This window comes from Melospiza melodia, chromosome 3 (genome assembly GCF_035770615.1).
Source record: "Melospiza melodia melodia isolate bMelMel2 chromosome 3, bMelMel2.pri, whole genome shotgun sequence".
NCBI lineage: Eukaryota > Metazoa > Chordata > Aves > Passeriformes > Passerellidae > Melospiza > Melospiza melodia.
The window spans coordinates 122,270,863-122,298,382 of NC_086196.1; the positions used below are offsets into that span (position 1 = coordinate 122,270,863).

Consider the following 27,520-nt stretch of genomic DNA (forward strand, 5'->3'; position numbering starts at 1 on the left):
ATTTAATCTTCCTATTCCTAATAATTTAACTGTATTTTCAATACAAAGAATAACCATATTCTGCTTGTGATTTATGATGAAACTGACTAATTTTTTGGGGTTTGGTTCATTGGTTTGTTTGTTTTTTTTTTTTTTAATCTAAAATACTTAGGAACTTTTTTATATTGAGACCATTTTTTGTTATACAGCAAGAAGAGCATGCACAAGATTCTAAGTCAGTAGTTTTTTTGGGTGCTGTGCATTGAAACTTAACTTATTTTCAATTATTTGTCTTTCTACAAGTAGACAAAAATTCTAATAAAGCAGAAAAATTGTAATAGTATTCAGACAAGTCCAATTTATATGGTACATTGTTGGAAAAAACCCCCTAAGAAAATGCAGAATGGCTACAAGCCTACTAATATGATTTAGAAACTTTTTGCAGAAGCTACATACAACATGCTATTAAAACTGAAAATACATATTCAATACTTGTGTTTTATAGAAAATCGTATAAATATTCAAATTTAGGAGAAACAATATGGAACAAAGTGCACTAGGAAACTGATATGTAGACAAAGGTTTATTTACACCATACAACATTTTAAATATTTTATACACAGCTGCAGCAGAGAAAGCTATTCTGAGCTTTCCAGAGAAAACTGCAATAATAAAGATGTGAAATATATTATTCATATAAAAGTGAGATTATTACTTTATTGCATTTAAAGCAATGAAGAATGTAGCTCAACAGACATTCATTTAATGACAAAAACTTTGCTTTTATATTATAAAGTAAAAAGTGTAGTAATGGCCAAACAGACTGTTATAAACTTTAAAAACTGCATAAATATATACATTGTGCTTCATGGTGAAGTTTTTTGAAAACTAAACCAGATGAAGCTGTTACAACATGAATCGTTGCTTGAGGTTTATCTATAAAGATTACCTTACAAATCCATTCCACGGGTACTTACAACACACGATGGTAAGAATTGTACACCTGGTTCTCCACTAGCCGCACTAGTGGGAATAAACTGTACGAAAAAAACCACTGACATTTGGCACAGGAAGAGCCTGACATAAAGGAGTTGCAATGTTCAGACAGGAGTGTCAGGATCGTCAGGATTCCCAAAGTCTTTTTACTGTCAGTGCAATGAATTATTTTTACTTTGTTTCTGTTTCGTTCAGTTTGCTTTTGTTAAACTTCTGTTTGAAAGTCACCTTCTTGCACGTCTAAAGGCAAGTTCAGACACTTCTCCCATTCTGCTGGTCTGAGTTCTAAAGCATCTTTTGCCTCTGTGTCTAATACATTTATCGTTGTATAGTGTTGGTAGTCACCTGTGGTTTTGAAACTGTCCCATGGAGCCTTGCTGGGTCCTGAGTTCTCCTGAAGACCAAAGAAAGAAGAATTAAAATCAAGGATGAAATAATGCAGTTTCCATTTATAAGGCTGATTGCTGACGTGCTCTCATGAGACACAGAAGCTGGAGAGGGGAAATGGCTTTGCAGGGAGCCAGGCTGGCGGGTGCTCGGCACCGCTGCGACTTTCTCTGTGAACCATCAGCACTTTGGCAGGCTCCTCACCTGAGCTGCCAGCTAAGCCCTTTCTTTCACAAGAACCAATGTGAGAGGAATGGGCTGAGAGATCCAGTACCAATAGACATCTTTCTAAGAGTGGGAGCAAAGAGGGAGAAGAGAAAGGAAGGTAACAGAGAAGAGTTTGTGGCTTGAAATATGGAGTGGATTGAAACAGAGACTGCCAGCTGGATTTTAAATTGTGGCAGGTGCATGGCAAAATGACAGAAACCTTGAAAATGCTGTGAGAGCCACCTTGCCTTGCAGGTGGATGAGCTCATGTATATTAGGATTAACAGACTGAAAGGTGGTTATTTTCTACTGAATGATTTTTAATTTTTTTTTAATGCTACCTTTTAGAAGGTAAAAGACTTGATGGACCAATTTAATTAGAGATTTCTGCAGTAATGTGATGGGTGGGATTTAGTTGCTAAAATCCAGTATTTTTGCACCATCTAAGATGCCTTTGAACTTTCTGCTTGATCTCCAACTATCTTTCACAAGAGTTGCAGGTCTCCTTTGAGGCCTGTATCATTGCTGCCTGTACTGTGATGTAAACCAAGACCTCTGTCTAAAATAGCCTGAGATGCCTATATTTAGGTACCTGGATCACTCTCTGACTGTCTCACAAACAGACCATTCCTCTAGGCAGCTTTTATTAGCAGACTTTTCAAAAGCACAGCACCAATGTGAAACAGAGTAAACACAACTCTTCCACTGAGATTCCCTTTGAGATTTTGAATTAATTCAAGCTTTATGTGAATAGCAAATCTCAAGTAGGGAGACAAATGAAAACATTATATGTCAGCAGATCTCAAAAGGAGGAGTGAGTGAGAACTTGATACAAAATAACACATATCACAGATAAAGGTTCATCAAAGAATCAGGGCTAAATTTCTGCTGGATTAAGATGATGTAAAAGATGTAAATCCATTGGCCTCACATCTGCTTAATACCTCTTCTTCATGTCTGAAAGCAGCTCTTCTGAAAAAGTTATAGAATACAATGATTCTAGCTCAGTTCCATTTAATATGCAAGTTTCACATTATAAAATTATATAAAAATTATTACTAATCAAAATATTACTGATAAAAATATGTCAGACTAAATGAGCTGTTTTAATTAGGTAGAATCAACCACTTCCTTGCTCTCATTATCAGGTGTAGTCAGAGTGTTATGCATGTGTGTATGAGTGTGTGTGTATAAATTTGAATTATGATGATAGCAGCCTCAACTCAGGATGATTTAATTTTTGCTTTTCCCATGGTAAATATTTATAAATCTGCTTTGGAAAAGACATGGCATTACAGAGATCTTGTGTGCTTTCTGGACAATTGCACGTACAGGTAAACCCATCTGGACTTGTTTGTAGTATCTAATTTATTATCCCCTTGCCTAGCTACAGGAAAAGCCTTATTGGTCAAATTATATCAGTGAGCTGCTTTCTCTGTAAAAAGGCCCTTAGACACAGCAGGCACATACAGATTTGAAATGCACTCCCTGCAGCTCAATTACTTGTCATCTATAATGACGTTAGTGAGTTGGTTGTGGTCTAATTGTAGAATGCAACGAGTCTTGTCATAGGCTGGATTACTGAAAATAGCTCTGGTCCTCATTTCTGAGGTACTTAAAGGTGAGGTCTTCTTGGGAAATGCACTGGACTCAAAAGGCTCTTGTTTCACTGTTGTTTAGGATCCACCATATTTTAAATATAATAGAAGGACACTTACCATACTGCCTGATTTTGGTACATCCCGAAATCTGTCCAGAGTCTGAAATTTCTGATTTAACTCTTGAAACAATTCCATATGCCTCTTTCTTGTATGCATGACCTTCTGCAAAATGGAATATACTTGCTTATATATATAATTGAATCTGGTTGTTTTGTTTTGTGTTTCTTTGTATTGTTTTTTTTTTTTAAGAGAAGCACTACTTTTTCCAACATAATAAAGTAAATTGAATTTGGCAGGGTCATCTTTTCCCTATAGATTTGACCAATGGAAGTGAATTGCCCTGGCCATTCTCTCTGCTGTGTTTAATGCTCCTCCTGTGTACAAGAGACTGTTTTAACCCTATGTTTATTAAGTTGTTGAAATTAGAGGCCATTAATGCCAGGTTGGAAGTTTCTTGAAAGTAATGGCAATTTCTCAGAAGAATATTTTTCTCAAATATCAAGAATATTTTCTAGAACTTCTATTTTCAGCATAGATGCTTAAATTTTAATTTCTATAGGAAATCAACAGCACTTTTAAATGGCCCCTGTTGGAATAATTTTTATGAGAATGCTGAACTCAAATCTTGGCTCAAAACGGAAACCCCCCAAATGTTATGTCTTTTTAATTAGACATCTTGTCATTCAAATCATCATAAAATGCAGTTGAAATCGCATTCATATTAAGAAAAGTAGGCATATTTTTTCAATTTTACTTGCTTTCTTATTTCGTGGACAAAATAAATTATTGCATTCGAATACTGGCATTCCTGTGGAAGAGGGGTGACCCCAAAGAGCCCCCACAATGCACACCTCAGTGCACAGGCCTCAGCCATGTTCCTGCCTGGGCAGCTACTTGGAGAGTGAAGCCTGTTTTCAAGGCTAGATTGTGAGCCATGCTCATCAGAGCTGTTTTCAAAGGGAATTCATGCTCAGCAGTGGATTCAGAGCAGCCTCTGGAGCCAAGCTGAAGGCTGCTTGCTGTTTGACCAGTCTCATGGTTCAGTGGTCTGGGGATGGGAGGCTCTGAGGATGCTTCACCTCAGCCCAACAGTGGATGGGCTTGGCTTTGCTTTTCTTAAGCTCTGCAACTGCTTGGACTTGAATTACAGCCAGGGCGGCAGCCAGGAGTGCTGACAGACCAGGTGCAGGACACAGGCCTTTGTGCAAGTCCTGACTTTGTGTCAAGCCTGATTTTCCCTGGAGTTGTGAGTGAAACCCTGAAAACTTATGTATGTGGTGCTTGAGTGTGACCTTTTCCACCAAGTAACACCCCTGCCAAGCCACTCCACCTTTTAAAATGGAGTGGCAACAGCTGACTCTCAATATTCCTTTATCAATGCCAACATTGCCCTTCATTTGCATTATGTCTTTAGAGATTTCCTGAAATGTGTCTGCTCTTTTGGCCAGGAATTTCTACTGCTATGCTCTAATATCTTTATTAACTTTAATACAGCCACACAGTAGCTTGAGAAGTTGTTCACTTCTGAGGAAAGGAGTTTGGCAATATGTCTCACAAAGAGACATGAGACATCAGCAATTAAAGACCTATTAACTTGAGTTGTGGGGTGAATAAGGGAAAACCTTTTGCAGTATTTGGTAACAAACTCCTTGCAAAAGGTAATTTAACTAGACATAGCTAACAAAATTTATGAGGGGAGTTTTACATAAGTGACTTCCTAGGGATTCTTTTCAGATATTGCCGCTATGGTAGACAAGCGCATTTAGCAATTTTCATATACATAAAATTTAAAAAAAAGGGTTCTACCTCAAATATTATCATTGGTTTAAAGAAGGAGACATGGTCAAGTGAATAAAACAGTTTTGGTGGGTTAAAACACTAGCTCTAAAAGCAGGAAATAACATAAGGCTGTGAAACAAGTATCTCCATTTGGAAACTTTTTAGTAGAAAGCTGGGAATATACAGAAAGCTACTTTCTGGTATCTTTTCCTTAATCATGGACCCAAGATGTCATTAAATAGCAAACATGAATAATGCAAATGTCTTACTCAGTTCATTACATTATTCCTGAGGAGAAGCAGGTGGGAGGAGAAATAAAATACTTGCACTGGGAACTCTGCCAGAAAAAAAAATCTTTACATTTTATTCTTTATAGAAGCATGACTGGTATGAACATGTACCCAAGGATCTTTTGGTTACTTTGTGTTTTCCTGGCTTCCATTCCATAATTCCTACCCACTGACACCCACTCCCTCCCTATTGCTTATAAAGAACAATCTGAACTGAAGGTGCAGCAACTTAAATTTCCAACTTTAAGTCTCAATTTCTAGACTTTTAAAAAATTTTTGGTTAGAAAGCACCATCTTATCTCCTTTCTAGAAAATATGCTTGGTTGGGTAACTCTTTCTCTTTTATGAGAAAACAACCTACAAAGTATTTGTACCATGTTATTCTTGTTTTCTCTATTAAATGAGCAATGTGGACAACACCAGGTTATTAACCTTAGAAATACTAAGTTTTAACAATACAAAGCTGGAGGTCTTGACTACTAATACTAGGATGACTAGCATCAGGATCTGAAAAGGATGGAAAATGAACTTGCGCCGCCCTTTTTTCTTTAGGTGCAGCTGCACAGATGCCCATTGATGCTGCATGCCTGCCAGAAGCACCAGAGTCAGCCACCAGGCTGCAGACACACATCCTCTTGTGGTGTCTCCTGAAGGTTCCATAAATCCTGTGCCCCACACCCTAAAGGGGGTCAAGCTGCACTGACACCCCTTCCACATTTCTACTCTTCAGTCAGATAGAGTGTGTGTTTTGAAGAGTCTATGCCTTGCTCTGATGATCACCTACTCACAGAAAAGGATTCAGAGTGTGGATGGCTGTCAGCAAGATAGGGAGAACTTAGAACATAACTCTGTAACCAGCTCCCTTTTTATTTTTGATAGGGCTTTAGCTGAACTCTAACTGAAGACAAATATACTCATGCATATTTAATGACACCCCACCTGCAGTATTGTATTCTGGGGTTCCCAACAAAAGGTTCATGTTGGAGTGAGTGTAATGGAGGGTGACAAAGATGATCAGAGGGCTGGAGGATCTCTCCTATGAAGTCAGACTGAGAGAATCGGGCTGTTCATCTCTAACAGAGATGAGAAGGCTTTGGAGAGATTGTACAGCAGCCTTGCAGTACCTGAGGGGGGCCTGCAAGAAAGCTGGAGAAGGACTTTTTACAAGAACATATAGAGACAGGGTAAGTGGTGATGGCTTTAAGCTGAAAGAGGGTAGGCATAGATTAGATATAGAAAAAAGACTTTTATGATGAAGGTGATGGGACACTGGAACAGGTAGCCAGAGAAGTTGTGGATCCCCCATTACTGCAAGTGTTAAAGGCTGGGTTGGATGAGGCTCAGCCTGGTCCAGTGGAAGGTGTTCCTGCCAGCGGCTCAGGCTTGGCTCGAGATGATGTTTAAGGCCCCTTTCAACCTAAGCTAGTCACAGATCCTATGATTTGTGGTCAATCTCATAAATACCAATATCATCATCATCATATCATCACCAATACCATGGTAATTTAATTTGCCTTGGAGATTTTCTACATTGTTGCAGTTAAAAATGGTCTCTCAAATCTTTTACAAAGCAGCTAAGTAGAAAGAACAGGTGGGGGAATGCCTTCCCAGACCTCTAATGGAAACATGCTGCTGTTTCAAGATGTTTTAGGTACGATCAGTTGCTGAACTTGGGAGCAGGAAATAATTTTTACCTGCAGGCATATTTATTTTTTACCTTTGCCTTAAAGAGATGTCTTCAGGTTAGTAAGAGAACGATTTTAAGTTTTTGTGAGTTATAGTAGCATTATAATAAATAGCTATGGCAGATGAAGTTCTGAAAGAATGCAGCTCCAGCAAGCAGTGATCAATTTAACATTATTGTTGGTGCAAGTCTACTGATCTGTGGAAAGGAAAGAAGACAGTCTAGTATTCACACTTGTTCTGTGTATCCTTGTTCTCCCTCAGAGCTAGAGATGCCTTGACTCCTGGCAATCAAGGTAACAAGGCATTTTCTGAATTATTTGGCATAAATGTTGTTAACAGAATAATCCAATGAATGGCTGATAAAAATGAGAGAGAGGGGTGACTGGGGAAATCCAAAAGTCAGAGTCTCTCATAGAATGTAAAGGTAATTGTGATCTTGAATCCTAAAATGCATGCCAATAGTACTGTTTAGCTCTCCTGTATGTTTTTGTAACTGCCAGAGTTCACCTATTATAAAGCCCTCCAGGGAATTTCTACAGCATCTGTATTTCTGTTCAACATAATTACAATGAATTTTATTTGATCTGACAGCTAACTGTTAGTGCTGAGAGTTAATGAAAAAGCTACCTGTCCAGCTGTAGAGAAAAAATGACAGGAGTTGGAGGGCACTTAGCTGGGGTTAGCACAGCCTGTGGCAGAGAGGATCCAAAATGTCCAGACCAATAATTTTGCTCATGTTTTGGACACCAGACTGCAAGTTATTTTATGTTGACTGTTCATTTAGCAAACTTCAAAGTTCAACTAGATTAGTCAGTGTTTTACAAATTGTAACTGTGGACAGTATATTATGTAGCAGAAACTATTATGTATAGACTAAGCCCTGTTCTTAGTCTTGTCGTGTTCATATTGCATAACAGGTGGCTTTGTGTTCTTCTGTGGGTCTTGGAGAAAAATGGACTTTCTCATGTATTTTTAAATGTATTTTTATTGTTTTTGTTTCAAATTATTTATATGAAGGTGAATGTTCCATTGGAAGCCACTAGAATAATCTTATTTTCTTTTTTATTTTAAATATGAAATCATGAGTAAGTATATAGTAATAAGTCAAACATGTCCAAAACTATTCTCTGGCAACATCTAACAAGGAATGGTCTCCATGAATACTAAACTCTATTAAATTCTCTTAGTCTAAAAGCAAATTGTCTGTTGTGAATGGTACCCAGATTGAACTGAGTTCCTTAATGACACTCAAGAGTTTCTTGGAGAGACAAGGGTGGTCTAGATGAAAATAGCGACAGTCTTTCTAAAAACTAATCCATTTAAAAGCTGGCATTTTTGGCACCCAGGAATATTCCCTGAAATGTCTGATTTGTTAAGATTGACATAGCTGGAGTATTTGTGTATAGAATGTGTATAGAGACACATGTGAAAGGTTAAGGGTGTAGAGACTGCAGAGGGAGTGTTAAAAGGAAAAGGACAGAAGTAGCCAAACTTGTCCCACCCTTGTCCACACTGCATACTTAACGTTTGTTATCTTTAGAACCACACCCATGTCATTTTATGATTTGGAATCCCCAGAAATATGGAAGGGCATTGTCTCAGAGAGTGCCAGCTGGCACTGGTCACAGACAAAGCAGAGAAAGTGTTAAACATTTAAGTAGAATGTTCAATCCCTTTGGCTTGATCTTACCTCTAGACTGTATTCCATTTTGCAGTCAAGCTGCTTTGGGGGATCCAAAGAGCAGCATTTTGGCCACACCACATTATTTCAACATTTTTTGGCTTTTAAATTTTATTTTACCTTAGACAGTCGTGCTATGTGTAAGGATACAGAAAAGTCCACAGACTTAATCAGAAAAATCATAAAGCTGGGGGGTGAGATGGGGTTAGTCTGCATCAATACTTGTAAAACACAGTAGCAACTGGCACAGTATTGCTGATGCTCTCAGTTCCTCATCACTCACTCCCAGTGGCCCCATCCTTTCCTTTTACAAAAAAGTATTTTCCTGCATTTTAACAGTAATCCTAAAAATGCCAGGCCATGGAACAGCAATACTGCAAACAAGTTAAGAAAAAGGTGTAAATAAACAACAACACACAGCTGGGAGAAATGGCTTGTGCCCCAGAGGGCTGTGCAGCCCTTCAGAAGGACCAGGACACGTTGGAGGGGTGAGCAGAGAACTGTCTGAAACTCAACAGAGGAAAGTGCAGGATCCTGCACCTGGAGAAGAATAATCCCCTGCACCAGGAACGGCTGGGTGCTGACCTGCTGGAAAGCAGCTCTGCAGAGAAGAACCTGGGTGTACACGGACAACATGGAAGAAGAACCATGGACAACAAGCTCTCCATGAGCCAGCAGTGCCCTTGTGGCCAAGAAGGCCAATGGTGTCTGGGGTGCATTAGGAGAGCATTGCCAGCAGGTCTAGGGATGTGATCCTGCCCCTCTACTCAGCCCTGCTGAGGCCACATTTGGAGTTCTGAGTCCAGTTCTGGGCTCCTCAGTAGAAGAGGGACATGGAGCTCCTGGAGCAACTCCAGGGGAGGGCAACAAAGATGATTAAGGGATTGAAGCATCTACCTTTTGAGAAAAGATTGAGGAAATTGGGCCTTATCAGCCTTGAAAACAGACAACTGAGAGTGGACCTTATCACTGTCCATCAGTATCTAAAAAGTGGTTGAGGTTTCCAGGCTTGTCCCAGCGGTGCCAAGCAACAGGTCAAGAGGTAAAGGGCAGAAACTGATGCACAGGAAGTTCCTGAATATGAGGAAGAATTTCTTTGTTGTACATGTGACTTTGCACTGCCACAGACTGCCCAGAGATGTGGAGTCTCCCCCACACGAGCTATTCAATAATCATCTGGACACAATCCTGTGCCATGTGCTCTAGGATGACCCTGCCTGAGCAGTGAGGTTGGACCACATGACCCATTCTGTGGTTGCTTCCAAAATGACCCATTCTGTGAGTCTGTGAAACCATGGAGGCAAGAGAAATTGTGTAATGAGGAATCCTGTTTCTTGAGAGAAATGTGTAGGCATTGTGGGTGTTTATTTGGTGTTGGATTATGTTCCTGAGTGACAGGAAGAATGTTTTAGTAACTGTTGCCACAGAGAACGCTCTCATTGTAATATTTCTACTTTTCAATGACAAAACCACTAAAACTTAGAATTCTTTGTATCACTACAGTTATAAAACTTCTGACTGAATTTAGAGTTGCTTGCTCATCAGAATTTTGTTATTGTTTCATGTATTTCTTCTTCCTTTCTATGCATTTATCCTAAAGCATATTTAGGGTACTTGCAAACAGGGGAGTTTTTGAGCTATGGTTGATATGAGCTGATCACAGGCTTTCAAATTTTAGCCCACAATCTGTAGGTTCTATGCAAATATAATTGTTCAGTTTCTTTGGAGACACACAAAATGTATTATATCAAACTACCTCTATGCATGAATAGACAACCTATGTGAAAACCTCAAATTATGAACAGCCCCTTGAAAACTAACTGCTGTATTCCTTCTGGTAGAAATGAGAGAGAAAAACTTCAAACAAATCTCTAAGAGACTTAATTGTATTGACTGAGAACAAAATGGTCATTAATGAACACAACTAAACCTTCTCACTTGACAGGATCTAAGTCAGAAATTATGCATATCCAACCTAAAGAACCTTACATGAACTTAATTTTTTATATAGCATGTGATCCATAAGCTTTGACACCTGCAGCACTATGTCATTCAAAATTTGACACATCCATAATCACTACTTGGATGAGAAAGTCATATTTCAGTAAAGTAGTATTGAAGAAAGAGAAAAGAAATTATTGAAAATCTCTTGAGCAAAGCAAACTTCTGCTGTGATTTAGCCTGTCCTATAAGAGTGTCACACTGCTCCAGTAAGTAGATAGCCAGCCAAAAAAAAGAGAAAAAAAATATCAAAAAAACCAAACCCAGATGAAAATGAAAAGGCAAAGAATTTAAAAACTGAAATCATGATGGTTAATATTGCAATATGACAGTCTGATCTCAGAATATTTTGCAAACAAGTTGCACCAAAGTAGTTTTAATGAATTGTTCATCATGTTCTGTACAGTACTAATTGAACAACCCTATCACATTTACTAGGCCAGAAGGCTAAAATCTGCTAAAATGAACACTTCACATTTACTTTTAGGAAAATACTTTTAATATTCAGGAATAATTCAGTAAAACTTACTTCAAAGTCAAGGTCCGAATAACGTGATTTTCTTCTCTATTAAGCAGTAAAAAAAAAGAAAAAAGAGGTTTTATTAACAAGGGGACTATTCAAATCATATTAATGAGTCTAAATAACATTCTTTTTTTCCTATTAGGTATGTATTAGTTATTTTGTAAGAAGATAGAGATTTTAATCTTGATAATTTAAGAGTAATGTGTGACTTTGCATAGTTTATTAGACCAGTATCATCATATTTTCTCTGAAATAAACCAGAATGCATTTCAGTGGGATGCATAATGTGCATGTTATTTGCATGCAATTGAACCTGTTGGTGTATAAAATATTTCTATATTTTCTGTGATATTTGAAAATTATCATCATATTTATACATTTTTACACAGGTAGCTATACATATCTATGATTTAGACTTTTTATAGGTTTACAGAAATTGATTCGTTCCTACATCAGGCTTACATTGGTACAACTCCATTGATTTTAATGGAATAAATGACAGCAAAACCAAGCCGAAGCCACAGCTTCAGCTTGTTTGTTTGCAATGGCAATCTGAATGGAGAAAGCAATGACTTTGTTTTAAACTTATGACAAATCTGATTCAAAGCATCTGATATAAAGCAAGAATGATTTACTAGTGAAGTAATCACTTGTATAAAATGCAACAGAATATGATTGCTTAGACATGTTACAAATAATTTAGCACAGAATTTTTTAGATCCAAAAAGAAATCAATTACAAAGTCAAATTATATCAAAAAGAAGCAGAAATATTATAGAGAAGGGATAAAAATAATTTTTTTCTTTTAAAGTTGGAAATTAAATGGCTTGCAATAGATTAAAGAGATGTAGAAAGAAGAAGCTAGGTTGTGAGAGCTGAAAAGAATGCAAAAAAATTGGGAATGAGAAAAAAGATACATTTGTCTTCAGGAAGGAGGGTTAAAGAAGAAAAAAGTACTCCCAAACCCAAAAAGATTTGCTTTGAAGCTTAATCCTAATTTTTATGAGAGGGTATGATGGCTTTAAGTCACAGTGAAGGAACCTTTTCACACTGCATTTAATTTCTTCAGTGAAGAAGAATCAAACTCACTAAGTCAAGAGGAAGAATCTTCCTGATTTTGATTTTATCTGGATTAACAAACCTGCAGGTTTTAGTAAGCTGCTTTGTTCTCCTGAAATTGAAAGGAATGATTTTACAAGTCTTCCGGCTGTAAAAAGTGGAAGATATTTGGTCTCTGAGCCCTTGATTATACCACTTTGTGACATATTTTCTGGTTTTGTAGTGAAATTTTAATGCTCCATTCCACAATAATATAAGGAATATTTCTGCAAAACTGTAGACACTCTGATGCCTAAAGGGTTCTGAGGCTCTATAAAAGAACAGTCTAAGTTAAAACCACCAACAAAACAAGCTTTGGAGAAGCTATCTTTAATCATCAAGGCCTAATTTAAAGAGAATCTATGCATTTGTGATGAGGAATGATCTACTTTTAATGTACAATTAGACCACATCTACCATTGAAAAGGACCAATGGCTACAAAATAAGAAACATGTACAACAGATAATGCAGTGATATTTACAGAAGTAACTTTGAAACATATTTTAAAAAGCTATTTTTAAGTTAGAGTTCAGTAATAAACCTGATACCAATGAATCCTAAGTAAAAATATAGCAAATTTAGGAAAAAAAAGTTCAGTTGGCTAGGTACTGTGATTTGTAAAATTGAAACTTTTGTATATTGCTTTGTGCGCTTGACTCCAGTGAAAATATTCCTGGCATAGCTGGATTATTAGGTTTTGCACCCAGACAGCTCTATCACTGTTTACATGGTGAAAATATATAACTAACAGGTTGCAAAATATTCAGTTGTGCTACTGTCAGAGAGAGGCGAGTATTGCAATGCAGCTGGTAGTTCACACTAGTTATAACTAAACAGGTCATATAGCACAGGTTTTTCTCAGTGAGGATTTTTCCAGGGCTCAACAAGAACCTATCACAAAAGCATTCATTTTAAACTTATATAGTAAGGAACATCTGTTCTGAGCTTGTGTTTCATATTTTTTGCGTGGCTGCATACAATGAAATACAGTACAAGCGCTGCACGAGCATAAAACATAAAATGTGTGTAATTGCCACAGGAGCAGAAAAGTTCTGCAAGGTTTGAAAACCAAAGGATGCTGATTATGAATGTGATCCTGAACCATGGAAAGTTATTTGCAATATTGTCACTGACAGCACTAGGTACACGATCAGGTCCTCCTGGGTGCTACGTCATTGTCTTGAAATGACAGCAGTGTTATTTTTTGAGAGGGGGAAGCATGAAGTCATTAGGAAACTTACAAGGATGAAGGAGTTTCCACTTAGTCTCAATTGGAAGTTGAAATTTTACTCAATTGTTCTAGTTTCTGTATGATATATAATAGCCATGAAAATAGTTGCATTAATTGTGACTGCATATATTCTTTTCCTCTTATATGAAGTTTGTTATGTCTCTTTTGGCTGATGAAAATGGAGCTTTCCACACATACCTAAATGCTTTCAGAAATCAACCATCTAGCTCATTCTACATTAAACTGACAAAAGGCAAATGAGTGGAATAAGGGGGGAAATTTCCTTGTGTCAAATGAGCTGCTGAACTGGTCACATCAATATGTTTCTTTCCAAAAAGCTGTTCCCTTTAGGCACCTGCAAAACTGAGAATTATTTTAGCAACACAAAAATTACACTGGAAGTTGGTGGGTTTTTCCCTAGGATCGGTTGGAGATTCACTCGAGTATTAATGTTAAAAGAATACAAATAACAAAAACCTGTAAAGGATATTATCTGTGGTTTGCCTCATTTAGTATTTTGTATTTGACCATGTCCTGCTTTGACATTTCAGGAATGATATAGAGAAGGGCAAGTATAAAATCACATTTCTACCACAATACCTTCCATTAAGTCTTCAGTAGTTTCAGAATTTCCTTGGGAGGAGCTTATTCTGAAATCTAAAATGTGCTGAAGTAGTGAATTCCACAGTTTAAATATGTAAAATATGACAAAGGAAATTAGATTGTTTATCTCTTTGACATTTTATTGATGTTCCTCTTTTTGATATTATAAGACATGAATAATAGTTTCCTATTCGCTCCTCACTCATCTGTTCTCCAAGCTGAAGAGCCCCAAATGCTGGAGAACTGCAAGGGTCAGTAATAAAGGGAGTGTATAAAACCTGAAGATCCATGCAATTAGTTTTGCATGGAAACTATTAAGGGAATTAATTAATTAATAATTAATTAAAATTAATAATTACTAAGGGTAACAGTGGAAGTCCTTCACTCTAGTCTTGAAAGTGAAGTTTGACTAAGTTTTAGAGAAATATATTGTAGATGTTCTTGCACTGATAGAAATGATAACCTGACAAGAATTTTTCCATCTCTGATTTCTATGGCTCTTTAACCTTAATTGATAAAACCCATTTTATGTAGAAAAAAACCCCGTACCCTTCATGCCAGAGCCAAAATAAAACTCTGTGTAAAAAGATTTGTGGTAGTAATTTATTTTATTTCAATTTTACTTTGTGCTAATCATGTATAGCTTCTCTGTGTAATTCCAGAACAACTTTAAACTCTGCTGAGGGACAAAAATAGAATTTCGAAGAATAATTTCCATACACCAGCACACACTAATCCGCTGGCACCAGGAAAGAGCTGCTCCTACTAAAAGACTAATGAAATCCCTCTCCATGTCTGTAAAATGACAAATGCCTGTTTTCCTTCTTATTCCACTCTGCATTACACCACTATCTGATTAATTACATCAGATACTCCTAAAGATATATTTCATTGTGTAAAGCATAATTGAAACCAGAGATACCATATTATAGAGAGGGCTATAACCATGCTTCCATTAATATAAAGTCTTATTATCAGCAGTTTATAATTTGCTCTGAGATAAGATTTGACACACAAGATCTTACCCTGAGGAGGATTTTTTCCCAGAACAAAAGTAAAGAAAAATCTGATTTGGCCCTCAAGAGATATAAAGGTGGAACATATAAAGATGGTTTTGATTTTAAATGCCTTTTGTGTATATATAACTGAAAAACACTCTAGATTTTTAATAGAGGATTGTTGGCTACTAGCTCATAACATGAGCTAGACATAAAGGCAGCAAATTTTCATGAAAAAGAGAATTTAATGTGGCAATTTTAAGTCTTTAAACACACTAGCAAATTTAGTATGCCAATACTCAGCATAAACATAAATTCAAAGATCTCACTTTAAAAGTATTCTGACAAATTATTGTGTCCTGCTGCTCCCTGTTTTTATAGGGCAGCCTGCATGTTTATTTACTCAATCAGCTAAGACCACTTGCTTTGTGTTTCTGAATGCTTTGAGGGAAAATGTAGCACTTGTTAAATAGACAATGATAAAATAAAGTCTGCAATATATGCTGCATTTTAGAAGACTGATTAAAATTTCAATTCTTCACATCTTCAGTTACTACAACAAACTCTGCCGGATTCTACCCCCACTTCTGTAAGATACCCTGAAAATAACCTGCATCAATTTCTGAAGTCAGAGGACTCTGGGACCTACTCACTCAAGTGAAAGAAAGGGAGGGTTGTTACAGGCTAGACTTCATTTTACTGAGAGTCACAAAATTGGCAAGAGCTGTCTCCACAGCTTATTGAAGAATGAAATGAGGAATGGGGGGGATAGAAATCTGAGATACAGAATGCCTGAAAATATATGCAATGTGGAAACATGATAAAGAAGAAATTCCTGTGGTGCTCATCTCTATATTTTTGTTCTCTCTTTTTTTTTACTTCTCATGTCATAAATCAAAATCACAACATTTTGCTTTATTTCCCTGCCTGATGCTCTGGTACTTTATTGATGAAATTGACTATTTTAACTTTGTATTTTTTTCCTTCTTTTCCTGGTTTGGGGATTTTATTACTATTATTTTAGATTTTGTTCCTTCCCTGCTGTTTTTATCTCATTCTTCCTAATACCTTAATTTTTTTTTTCTCCATTTCTGCCATATTTCCCACCTTTTTTTAAAATTTTTTCTGCTCTTTACCTAGCTTTAATTTTTCTTTGCATTTCACTATCTTAAACATACACCTTTATTTTCTCAGTTGTAGCAGTATTTTCTTCCTTATGTCCTCTGTCAGTGATTTGGCCAAGGACCTACAGAGTTGACTGAATGTATTAAGAGCTCTCATAAATGAACACAGAAGGATTATTTTGGTCACACATTCAACTTAATACACATAAAAATCTCACAGCAGAATCTGAGACAGAAAAACAAAGAAGATAAGAGTCTGGAAAGAGAATTCCAGTTCTTTATGTGACAAATAATTTGTGAAGTCCTTTCCTTCCCTTCCCATTCTTGTAAAGTACATGACATTTCCTCACCCAACCCCCCCTTAATAAATGTTTCTATTGCCTGTATTTGCATGCTTTTAATTTTATAGTATTTTACAGGCTTTGTCTTCTTTCAGCTCTTTTCCATTTCTGCTCACACTACACTAACCACAGTTCCCTTCAAAGAACCGTTCATTCTTCCACAAAGCTAACAATGCAAGTCTCTTCACAGGTATCTACTTCTTCATCCATTTTTTTGCCCAATAAAAAGAGATTAATTACTTTTCCTGGAGATATGTTTCCCAGATCAGCTTCTTCCTCTATATTTACTTTCCTCTGCATCTAAGTGTCTGGGAATGCAATACTTCACTTCAAAGTAATTTCATTTTAATGAGCACAACACTCAGTGTACATTTTCAAAACAAAAACCATTCCAAAAGACTGTATTGAGTGTTCTCTTCATTAAAATCAAAACACTTTGAACTGAAGGAGCATACTACAAGCCACTTTGATGCCAAGGTAGCAAAGCCAGTTTTAATCCATGCATATAAGGAATGTTCAGGAGATTAACCAGATGTTTGATTAGTCCTCCTCAGAAACTCTGTGTTGTGCTAATATGCCTGTCTGTGCCTGTAATCACGTAAGTACTGTTGGGTGCATACCAAATAAAATAAAAATTAGCGATTTGCACATTGCAAATCTGCACATCCTTAAATTTATAATTATCTGGGCAATACTTGTATGTAAATACTATGGCATTCTCAAGCTATCTTTTGCAAACTAAAATTCCTCCAGACATAGTAAAGCATTTAATCGTTCACATCTAAGCATTTCCTTCAGAAAAAAAAAAATAGATAAAAAAGTTTTAGAAGAAAGTTTGTGACAAACAGTAGGATGCATCTGACTAAATTTAGGGCATCAACATTTTTGGTGCTTGTGTTTGAACTACTCATTCTGGATTTCTCTATGGAATCTGAAAAGAGACATGCACTGAGGTATGTAATTTACTTCATCCTGGAGCAGATGTCTAAAAGTGGCCTAAAAATTGTCTCAATTGACTCTATAGGGGAGCCAAATGTGAAGAGCACTTTTTCCATTTCAGAAGGGGAATGTCTACATTTAGATATTTAATGGAAGGGTTGGTGGATCCTCCCTTCAGGGTTAGAAGTCAGGATATAAGTTTTTTGTGCTGATATTGTAGCTGTGTTCCTGCTACAAGCTGATAGGAGGGGGAAGCTTTCTGCTGCTCTGGATCTTCTCCTTTAGAGCTGGTCCAGTCATGCTCTGTCAGGAAAGAGGTGGGCAGGGTGATCTTGAATGTCCTGCTGCAGGTTTTGCTGCTCCATAATGTCTGACAAAGCCCTGTCTTTTGAAAAGTCTTGCAATCTTCCAAAAACCAAATTCCTTGCCCCCTCACTTTTACTTTGTTTAAGGCTGCCACAAAAGTTAATCCAGTGGGTCACTTCCAGCCAATAACATTTTGGGCTTTGCCTCAACCCTTGCTTCTTACACACCTGCATAGTAAAAACACAATCACATTCTTTATCTGGCTGGATCTGCTTATCAGAATCTGTTTGAGACTGATTTTCTTCTACATACAATTTTCTTTCATGCTCCTATCTTCAGTTCAGTGCAGCACATCCTCGTCCAGCAATGTCGGGAATCACAAAGGCAGACACAAAAGCTAAAACAGTTTCTTTCATTTCTGACCTGCCACAATATCTGTGCTTTTTTCCTAATACATGGGATTTTGCTGGGTTTCATGAGGTATACAAACATAACTGGCATTCTGGACCAAAATACAGCCTTCTAAACCTAGTATACTTCCCAAGTTAGGAGGAGTTACATATTTACTATCTTGTAATATTTTACTGCATTTTCTACTACATAGTTATTAGTCCCTCCTGAGTGTAAAAATGATATACAGAATGGTGACTGAGACTCTGTGTGTACATCCCATCTTAGAAAGTTAAAATATGATACAAATACAGTTAGAAAAATAACTTTAAAGGAGCAGTACATTATATTTATCAATTTTCAGGCCTATATTCCAAAGCGGTGTCAGGAACTACAATTTTGTGTATGCTGAAGTAACTATTGTCACAATTTTTACAACTTAACTAAGATCTGCTCCTTTTTTTTTTTTTTTTTTTAAGGTCCTAGATGAACTTTCTCACCAATGGAAGAAAAGAGGCATCACCAGAAATTTATTTAGAGTGGAAGTTTGGTGGCAAATATGTCCATCTTCTCAAAGAATTATGAATCTTCCTCACATATCCATATGTCTAATATTAACTGGTCTGGATTTAAGCCTCCATATCTGACAAAAAATGATCTTAAAGATGGAATTGTAGATAGCTGGGAGAGGATACTGCTGGAAGTTGACCTTATCTATTCTGCTTCTGGGGTTGCATTAAATTTGAGAACTCCTGTGCATCACCCAAGATCTATTAACTAATATACCTGAACTGAGGGCAGTCATTTCTTTAACAATGCAGACTTGCTCTGAAAGAGCTTGTCTGTCTGAGCACTGAAAGGGCAAGGACTTAAACTATCTTCTAGAAATAATTTTGAAAATTCGTTCAAGATTATACATATTCACTTTAACAACAACCAAAACATGGATAATTTTTGATTCTTTGAAGATCCGCACACTTCATTTTCTATTAATTTTAAAGTTAAATCAACTCTTGTAAAAACTGATTGTAGTACACACACAATATAAACAGCACAGAAAACATTTTACTTTCAAAGCCTGTAAAGAAAGCTCTTAAAAATAATCTAAATTCTGATCTTCCGCCCAAACTCTTCATAAAACTTCATTTTCATCAAACTTCAATTCCATTTTAAAAGAAACATCTATAAGTAGCCACCATTTATGAAGTATCAGCTGCAGTTGCATCTAAAAATTGAAAAATAAGGCTCAGTCTCTACTTCCCTACCCAGACAGGTCTAAACACTGTGGAGTAATAGCTAATGGCTTCAAGTTCGCACAATAAAGTAGAAATTTTTTCCATGCGTGACTTCTTTCAGAGAATGAGTGAGTACCATGACTTTCTCATTTGTCTTTCTCTGTCCCACAAAATGCCATGTTCACAACATTTGACGTGCTGGTGAAATGTATTCCCAGTTCTTAAGGAGGTCCAAGTATGAAATAAACTCCAGCTCGCTCCTGGCTTTCACATGTAAAGGCTTAATAAGAATGGCAGTATTTGATGCTTAGGTCTTAACCATTTATTTCAACAGCTTTCAGTTTGAAAATGCTTAAATCCCACAGACAGATTGTAGTAATAACTGAAAGCCTTTTAAAGGCTTTTCAGTTCACTTTTGCAATCTGACTGGAATCTATGATACTCCACACGAAGCCCACTTGTACCTACTGCACACATCAGTTGTACCAATGCCTGCATGCACATGCAAACAAAACTAAATCAGTAAATGGTGAACTATTGGATGGAAGAATCCAAGATTTACACCAATGAGAGCATAATCAGACCTATCATATCTGAGACAGATATGATTGTCAGCAATAAAATGGCAAATAATTTCAGCTGCATGTGCTTGCAGGTAGGGCCAATGATTAGCACTTGTATCTTGCAGGAATAGTTTTTCTTCTCATAGCAACACAGAATTTTCCAGTGGACTTTACCTGGTAGGTCACGAAATCCTCGGCAGTCGTGTGGAATGTTAAATCTCCAGAACTATATTTTTTCATACAGACTGGCTCTGAAACTTTAGTCTTGTTTTCTAGGTATAAACACTTCTGATAATAAGAGAAATATGAACAGCAGTGTATGATCCCAAACAATAATTTATACTGAATTAAAACATTTGCTTCACCCCTCAGACACAAGACACAATTTATTGTCTTACCATAAAATTAGAAAAACAGAGCATGCAATTTGTTTATGCACCACTGACCTCTAAAGAGCTCATTGATATTGTGGATCCAGTTTCACTTCTTGATAATCCTGCATTGTCATCCAGCTCTGAAGCAATGAAATTCTTCACTGCCGTGCGGGGCTCAAACGGCAAACTCTGCATATGTTCTTGGGTGGGAAGATGCTGGTCTAAATTGATATTAAATTGGTCCATTACAGAGGGATTCATATTGAACTCAGGATTAACTTTGTAGTGCAGCAGCCTTTCATGAGGCAAGGTATCCATGCCTATATTCATTTTGCTTTCATCTTTCAGGGATGGCTGGGTATTTACTGAGCCCCGGGGCATGACTATGTAGTCGCTCTCTATCATCCGCTCCTGAGGATGGACTATGTCCATATCTGCACCTCTCAAATTGTCGTCAGTGCATAAATACACAGTCCTCCTCAGCTCGCTGTTGTCTTTTTTCAAGCACTGATTGGCCAGTTCACTCATACTCATAGGCATGTGGAGACCTGTTGGTTGCTGGATGATGACTTTGGAGATGATGTTTCCAGGCAAGGTTGAATAGCTCATTCCTTCTGGGTTTGGTCCCTTTTCCTCCTCTTCATCATTTAGTGAAATTCTAGAAAGTGTTCCTGTTATAGTGGCTGCTCTGCAAGGTCCAATGTCTTTATGCAGAACTGTGGGCCAGAGAAGAGGATTCTTACAGCATGAAACCATATCAACCTAACACTGCTCTTACTTGTGGCTTTATCTAGCAGTGCTTCTTTACCAGTGTATCTTCTAAAATATTTTCTATCCACTTATTAGCTTTCATGTTATAAAGATTGTGTTTGGAAAAGCTTTTCTGTGGTTTTGGGTTTTTTCTTCTCTTAATTTGCTGTGTATAACTGACGCTGATCTCTGACTAACTTCAGTCATTTATATGAATCAAAACCACTTCATTTGTTCCTACTGACTTCTATAGATTTTAGGTGAGTTACAGCTTAAGCACAAGCCTGCCATGTGGAACTCATTAAGAGTTTTCCAAAAAAATACAGTATGACATCCCTACTGCCATTATTAACTCCACATAACCTTCTGGAAAATGTCAAACAGATTGTAAGGCAGAATCATTTTGTCAATCCATTGTAATGACCGACCATAAGACTATAACTATGAGCATGTGTTCCTAAACTCCAAAATGTTCCTTTTCACTGACTTTTAAAAACTCTTCTCTGTTAAAATATGTTTTAAATAAAAGTGACAAAAGAAATACCACATTGGGAAAAAATTCCATTGGTATCAGAAAGAATATTTTACTGTATCTGGAAAGGTTATAAAGAATATAAAAATGTTTTACAGCAGAGTCATAATCCACTTCTGTTCTAGGCCTAGACCTTCCTGGTCAAACTTGTAGCAACATTCAATGATTTTTTTGGGGTTGAGGTTTACATGTAAAAGTTACTAATCCTGTTATAAAATTCAAAATTTCCAGAAGCATTGAAGAATGGCTTCAAAAGCAAAGCAGCTATTCAGTCATAATTATTCATCTTTCAAAAAACAAACAAACAAAAAAAAAAGAAGAAGAAGAAAATAAAAAAAGTACATCTATAATCCAAAACCTGTAATGAAAGAAAAAGGGTAGAAAACAATTAAAGTAACCAATTGCTGGACTTATTCCAGCTGCCTACAGGGATTTTCTGGTCCTGGTTGAAAATATTTTCATTCACACCAGTGCTATTTTATACAACAAAACCCAGCTCATGGGCTGAGACAGAAAGACAGACTCAAGTATCTAGGTTTTACATTTGCATAGATTCTGGTTGCCCAAGGGCTCTGATGACCCAGATCCCCCAGTACCCGCCTGTCAGTTCACTGCCTTTTCCATAGCAAGCAGCTCATAAGACATCTGACTTTCCTTCCTCACACTAAACTAACTCTCATTTTTTCCCATTAGAAAAATAATGATTTTCTTCTAAACAACGGTGCACGTATACCTGAATTCAGTGTCTGCTTCATTGTTTCCAGTGACACTTGTTCAGACACTTCAAACAGTGATCTATCCTTCAATTTTTCCATTATCAGAAAGTGAGTTCAAATGCTTATCAAGAAAAGCCTGTTCAAGACAGCATTCAGAGTCAATCTCCTGCAGGACACCTCTGGCAAGGCCCTCTGTACTGCAGAGCTATGTTATCACAGAAGTGGGAACTACATGGATCTATGCTGGATTTTTGTCTGCATTGGATGGTGACAAACAGGCATTTGTGCTACAATGCACTACCCTGATTCCTTCAAAATACATGTGCATATTAAAACTGATCTGTAGGGAAGAACTAAGTCTATATGGCAAGAAACTCAACTGGCACTTTTTTAAAGGTGAGTGACTGGAAACTCAAACTTCACCTTAATGAGATCAGCTTTCTTGGCTCTGCATTTAGCCAATGAAGAACGAGTGTCCTTTAGGTGGCTGATGCAGAAGAGCTAAATCAGGCTTCTGCTCTGACTCACCCCACAGAGAGGACACACTCTCCCTTTATTGAAAACTGAGGGTGTTTAGGCAAGACTGTTTCCCTAGGAAAAACTGTCATTTGGAAATATCTCCTAGATTTAAATATTTCTGTAGAGTTTAAATAGTAATTAATTTTATACTGCACTATTTAAACAAGGTTGGTAAATAAATAGGTGAAATTTTGTTGTCTTTAATATACGGAAACAAATATAGCCAACTGATTAAAGATCACACTACTGAAATATATTTTTAAAACCTGCAACTTTTCTCATTAAAGTGGAATAAAATTTAATTTGCTTAAACTATTGTTGATTTCACTTAGAGTCCTAAAAAATATACCCATTTTAAAATGAATGCAAATTGATGCATCCTTCATATACACAGCTGTCAAGATACACTATTTTTTTGTTGTTGAACTAAAATGATGTTTTCACATTTGCTTGTGTACCAGGAAAGGAAAGCTTAATGCATTAAGAATTATCTTCTTTCCACAACTATTTGCTTTCTAATAGACAGTCACAGCTTTGACTACTTTCTAAATGCTCCATTCTAGTTAATGGCCCTAGTAACACAATTAAATAATGTATTCACAAAGTGACATAATTTTCCACATTTTATTTTGTTTAAGTTAATAAATATTTCCTACAAACAGCTAAACCCCAATATTTTTCTGGTTTTCACTTCACAAGGAACTTGTACAAGACTATTTGTTGGCTAAATACTATCTCAATGGTCTTACCTGACCGACAAGCAATGTCTACATCCTTCTCAAAATCAGTCTGTAACAAGAAACAGTGAAACAGAACAGCCATTAATAATTCAAAAATAAACCACAATACCTTTTTGCCAACTAGCACTTCCAAAATGTCCTACTTACAGGGTCATAGTCTGTTAAAAATTGTTTCTCGTTGCTGAGAAGGTGAAGTGTACTGTTTTACAACAGCAGAGCTTTATAAATTTCCTAAAGTACAACTGGGTGGTTTTCAAAGTATACTGCCTGACCAGAAAACATAAAATAAAATAGGTGGAAGTAGAGTACATAATTTTAATAAAATGATACAGTGTATAGTTTTTAAGGTATATGGAAGAATAACTTCTACATCTCACCAAAAGATCTTCTTTAAGGAAGATTTTCATGGTAATGTAATGAAAAAAAGTATGAAAAATAGCCTGCAATAAAAATTACTGTGAATTCAAATAGTCCTGTTTGAAACGTCATTAATTTGTGTAAATGAAGTGCTTATGTTATAAAAAATTCTGTCATTTCTTTTTATTAATGTAGTCAAATAAAATTTTTGTACTCCCTGAAAACAACTATTATTTATTTCATTATTCAAAAATTAATTGTGAGAATAAGGAAGAATTTTAACAGTTCAAAATCAAAGCACACTTTTCCTAGTTAAACAAAACTATTCTGTTAGAGAATTTATTGACTTTTTATTTTCACAAGAAGTTTATTCCATGCTAAATGTTCAGTAAAACTGATCTCTTTCTTGCTTGTGAAGTCCAAACATTAAATTCTTTTTTTTGATTCATCATTTTGAAGGGCATCTGCTTGCTGTACCTTGCATTCTTGCTGAGCCTTGCATGTCTTTAGGGCCTGATTCTGACTCCATTATAGTCAATGACAAACTGGTGTTCAAAGTGAAGAGACCCCTATGTTGTATTAATACATTACCTAATAATATTAGCAAAATTCACTGTCTCTTAATTTAACACACTAAATAGGTTCCCCCTGTAGAATGTCTAGCACTTTCTCCTTATCTTGTTTGAGAACATTTTTCAAGACCTCATGAAGGGAAATGCATCGGTACTCTAAAAGTCACAATATATTATTAAATTCTTTTTTATTGTCTAATTTAAGATTCTTTGTTCCTACAGAACAATGGTGGAAGATACCAACTCACTGTGCTCCACTAAATAAACACACCAATAATTTAAAACTAGCTAAGATATTTAAGCAAGCAGATAATAACCTCAACAGTCTTTTGCTTAGGTGTTAGTATTTCAGCTATACAAACTTGTCACGTACAACACAATAAGTTTTTCTTTCTGTTAGGAATACTAAATTCATAGTCAAAGAAGAAAATAAAAGCTAACCATGATTTGAGCATGTCCATTAGGAAAAGAGCTTGAAGAATCTGCATTGATTGGATCCTGGCAATTTCTTAGCCGACATCTGAATGCATCTTGAACCTGTGAAAAAAATATCTTATACTGATTCTTGTGAAACATTGTAGACTCCTAGTAGAGATTAAATTAAATCATATGGAATATGATGCATGACTTTTCTTTAGCCCACTTCATAAATCAGAGGCAATAAACATAAATGGCTATTTCTGTCTTTCATACATTTGTTATACTTTTTGGCTGCTATAAATTTGTCAGTCTCTCACACAGAGACCACAGAATTAGTTTTATGTATGGCCAGAATTAGCTACTAGACAGTGATTATATGGTATTTAAGCCACATTTGTCTTTGTGATAGTATTTGGCCTTGTCTTATTCACTTTGGTAGATGTCTGATAACAAGATTAATAGACGTACTGTTAACTGTTAATATTGCAAGATAAAGTGTATCTTCTTCTTGATAAATGTATTATTCTTGAAAGACAGTTTTTTACAGTTACTGTAACCAAACAGTTATTGAAATCAGTTCTTAACAAGTATTGTAATCTCCTAATTGTACTTTAAAGAATAAGTCTATTTGAAAGACAATACTGATTCCAATAATAATCTTTAGCTCCATGTACAGGGAATCTAATGCATCTTCTAAGAGTAAAATTCTCCAGACGAGAGAAGTATCTTCAATGTGAGCACACGAAGAAAAGTGGACTTTTTACACATAGACAGATTTTTTGAAAGTACAAAAGCAAGATGTGACTTGGGAAACAACTTGGTTGGGTGATCCAATTTCTTGTTCAAATATAAAAAGTACTATGAATGAAATGCCTATAAAAAACTACATTCCATTTATTATCTGTAAAAATTACTTGATGTCTTATTCAGAATAATTAAAAGGGATAAAATTGTCTTCTACGTGTGGACATTTTGTGAACAGCAAAAGAGGATAATTCATCAATTGTTGCTGGTGAGAGGCAGTCCCCTTTAAATGTATCATATTCTAATGTGAGTTGTTGAGAAGCTATCACAAAAGCAAAAATGAAATTAAAAACATTCCAAATAGCAAACATTTCATTAAGAGCTCAACCCTTAAATGAATAGGAGTGCTTTGCAGTCTTGGTAAGTGACTGCTACAGGTGGAGGGAGCAAAAATAGGGCAGAAGGAAGAATGAAGCAAGGTGGGAAGGTTTGGATTGATTTCAAAACACCAAGACTTACCACACATTGTAATTTAAAGTGTGCTGTATTGAAACTCAGATTGTGATTTTACGTCACTACACTTGCTTTGGTTTTCCATGCTTTTGATTTTAATTTGATTTGACATCTCCCAGTTGCTGCAAATTTAGTCCTAGTCTTCTCTCACTTTATCAATGCTAAAGTTAGGTCACACTTCAGAGTTTTATACTCTTGGATAAGCACTGGCACAGTGATTTGACACAAAATATAATAAAAAATGCTTTCTTCAGAGCATCCCCAGCTGTGCTGAATCTCACCTCCAGGCACATGATGCTTGACTCCAAAGCATAGTTACTTCAGAACATACTCACTCCACTCTGGGCCTCCTACAGTGGGCCTCCTAATCTTTGGGACTCTGTTCATGGACGTTCCCCAGTTCTAACGTCTAGAAATCTCAAGAATCTCACATCATATTTTCAGTGCCTTCTACATTAAAGCAGTGAATCTTGATTTTAGGATCCTCTTGAATGTGCATGTTTCTTGCAGTGCTTCTGAAGTGCAAGCAACATATGATCTGAACATGTTAACAGAATGTAAAATGTAGCATTATCCAGGATACTGACATATGTTTCAATTTTTAGATGTCCTCACCCAAGTCAGAATCAAAATGGTTGAACTTTCTAAATATCAACTTGCTCTTCTAAACTGCTTGTTCAAAATTGTTGTTTGAGTATGTAAAGATTGTGCTGTCTTTACATTTTACTTTGAAACATAATCTTGTTTTCTCCCCTGCCTTTTAACATCAAGTTACAAGATTTTCTTAGAGCCAGGCAGAGAAGGAGAGACAGATGTGATGAACGTGCGGATACCAGGGAAGTAGTTTCCTTAGCAACAGTAACCAGCTCCAAGCTTTTATAACTTACCCTTGCCCTACTCATGTACTTTTTATTTTTCTCCTGCAATTCTGAAATGTGGGCTCTAGACGCCAACGATGAATTTAATCCAAATGCTCTCTACACTGCAGAGCACAGCTAAAGAAAAAATTACATGTGGGTTCCTCCCATCACCAGCATTAACATAAGTTAGTAAGTGCGATTCAAATCAGCTTTAAAGCATCTTGTGTTCAGGCAGATCAGGCAAACTGTTTTCCTGAGATAGATAAGCCTCAATGCTGACCCCTGGTATTGTTCTGTTACACATCCATCACCATCTTCCAATGCCCAGTTAGGTGTTGAAACAGGAAGGTGAGGAAAAATAAAAGAACAGCTCTAGGCTCTCTGGGATAAGAAGGCAAAACGAA

General features: G+C 36.4%; 1 protein-coding gene across 12 annotated transcripts in view; it reads right to left on the reverse strand.

Annotated features, from left to right (window-relative positions):
• Positions 1–549: 549 nt before the first annotated feature.
• ADGRB3 (adhesion G protein-coupled receptor B3) overlaps positions 550–27,520 on the reverse strand; it is a 445,420-nt gene continuing 418,449 nt past the window's right edge. For 6 of the 12 annotated variants that reach the window (XM_063152986.1, XM_063152982.1, XM_063152983.1 and 3 more), the window contains 7 exons: positions 25,021–25,116; positions 23,660–23,699; positions 20,466–21,109; positions 20,194–20,307; positions 11,197–11,232; positions 3,288–3,392; positions 550–1,369 (listed from right to left, as the gene is read on the reverse strand). In XM_063152986.1, coding sequence (XP_063009056.1) covers positions 1,181–1,369; positions 3,288–3,392; positions 11,197–11,232; positions 20,194–20,307; positions 20,466–21,109; positions 23,660–23,699; positions 25,021–25,116 — 1,224 coding nt within the window. In that variant the 3' untranslated portion in view covers positions 550–1,180. The remainder of the gene's footprint in view (positions 1,370–3,287; positions 3,393–11,196; positions 11,233–20,193; positions 20,308–20,465; positions 21,110–23,659; positions 23,700–25,020; positions 25,117–27,520) is intronic. The other 6 variants (XM_063152987.1, XM_063152985.1, XM_063152984.1 and 3 more) reach the window with 5 other exon arrangements.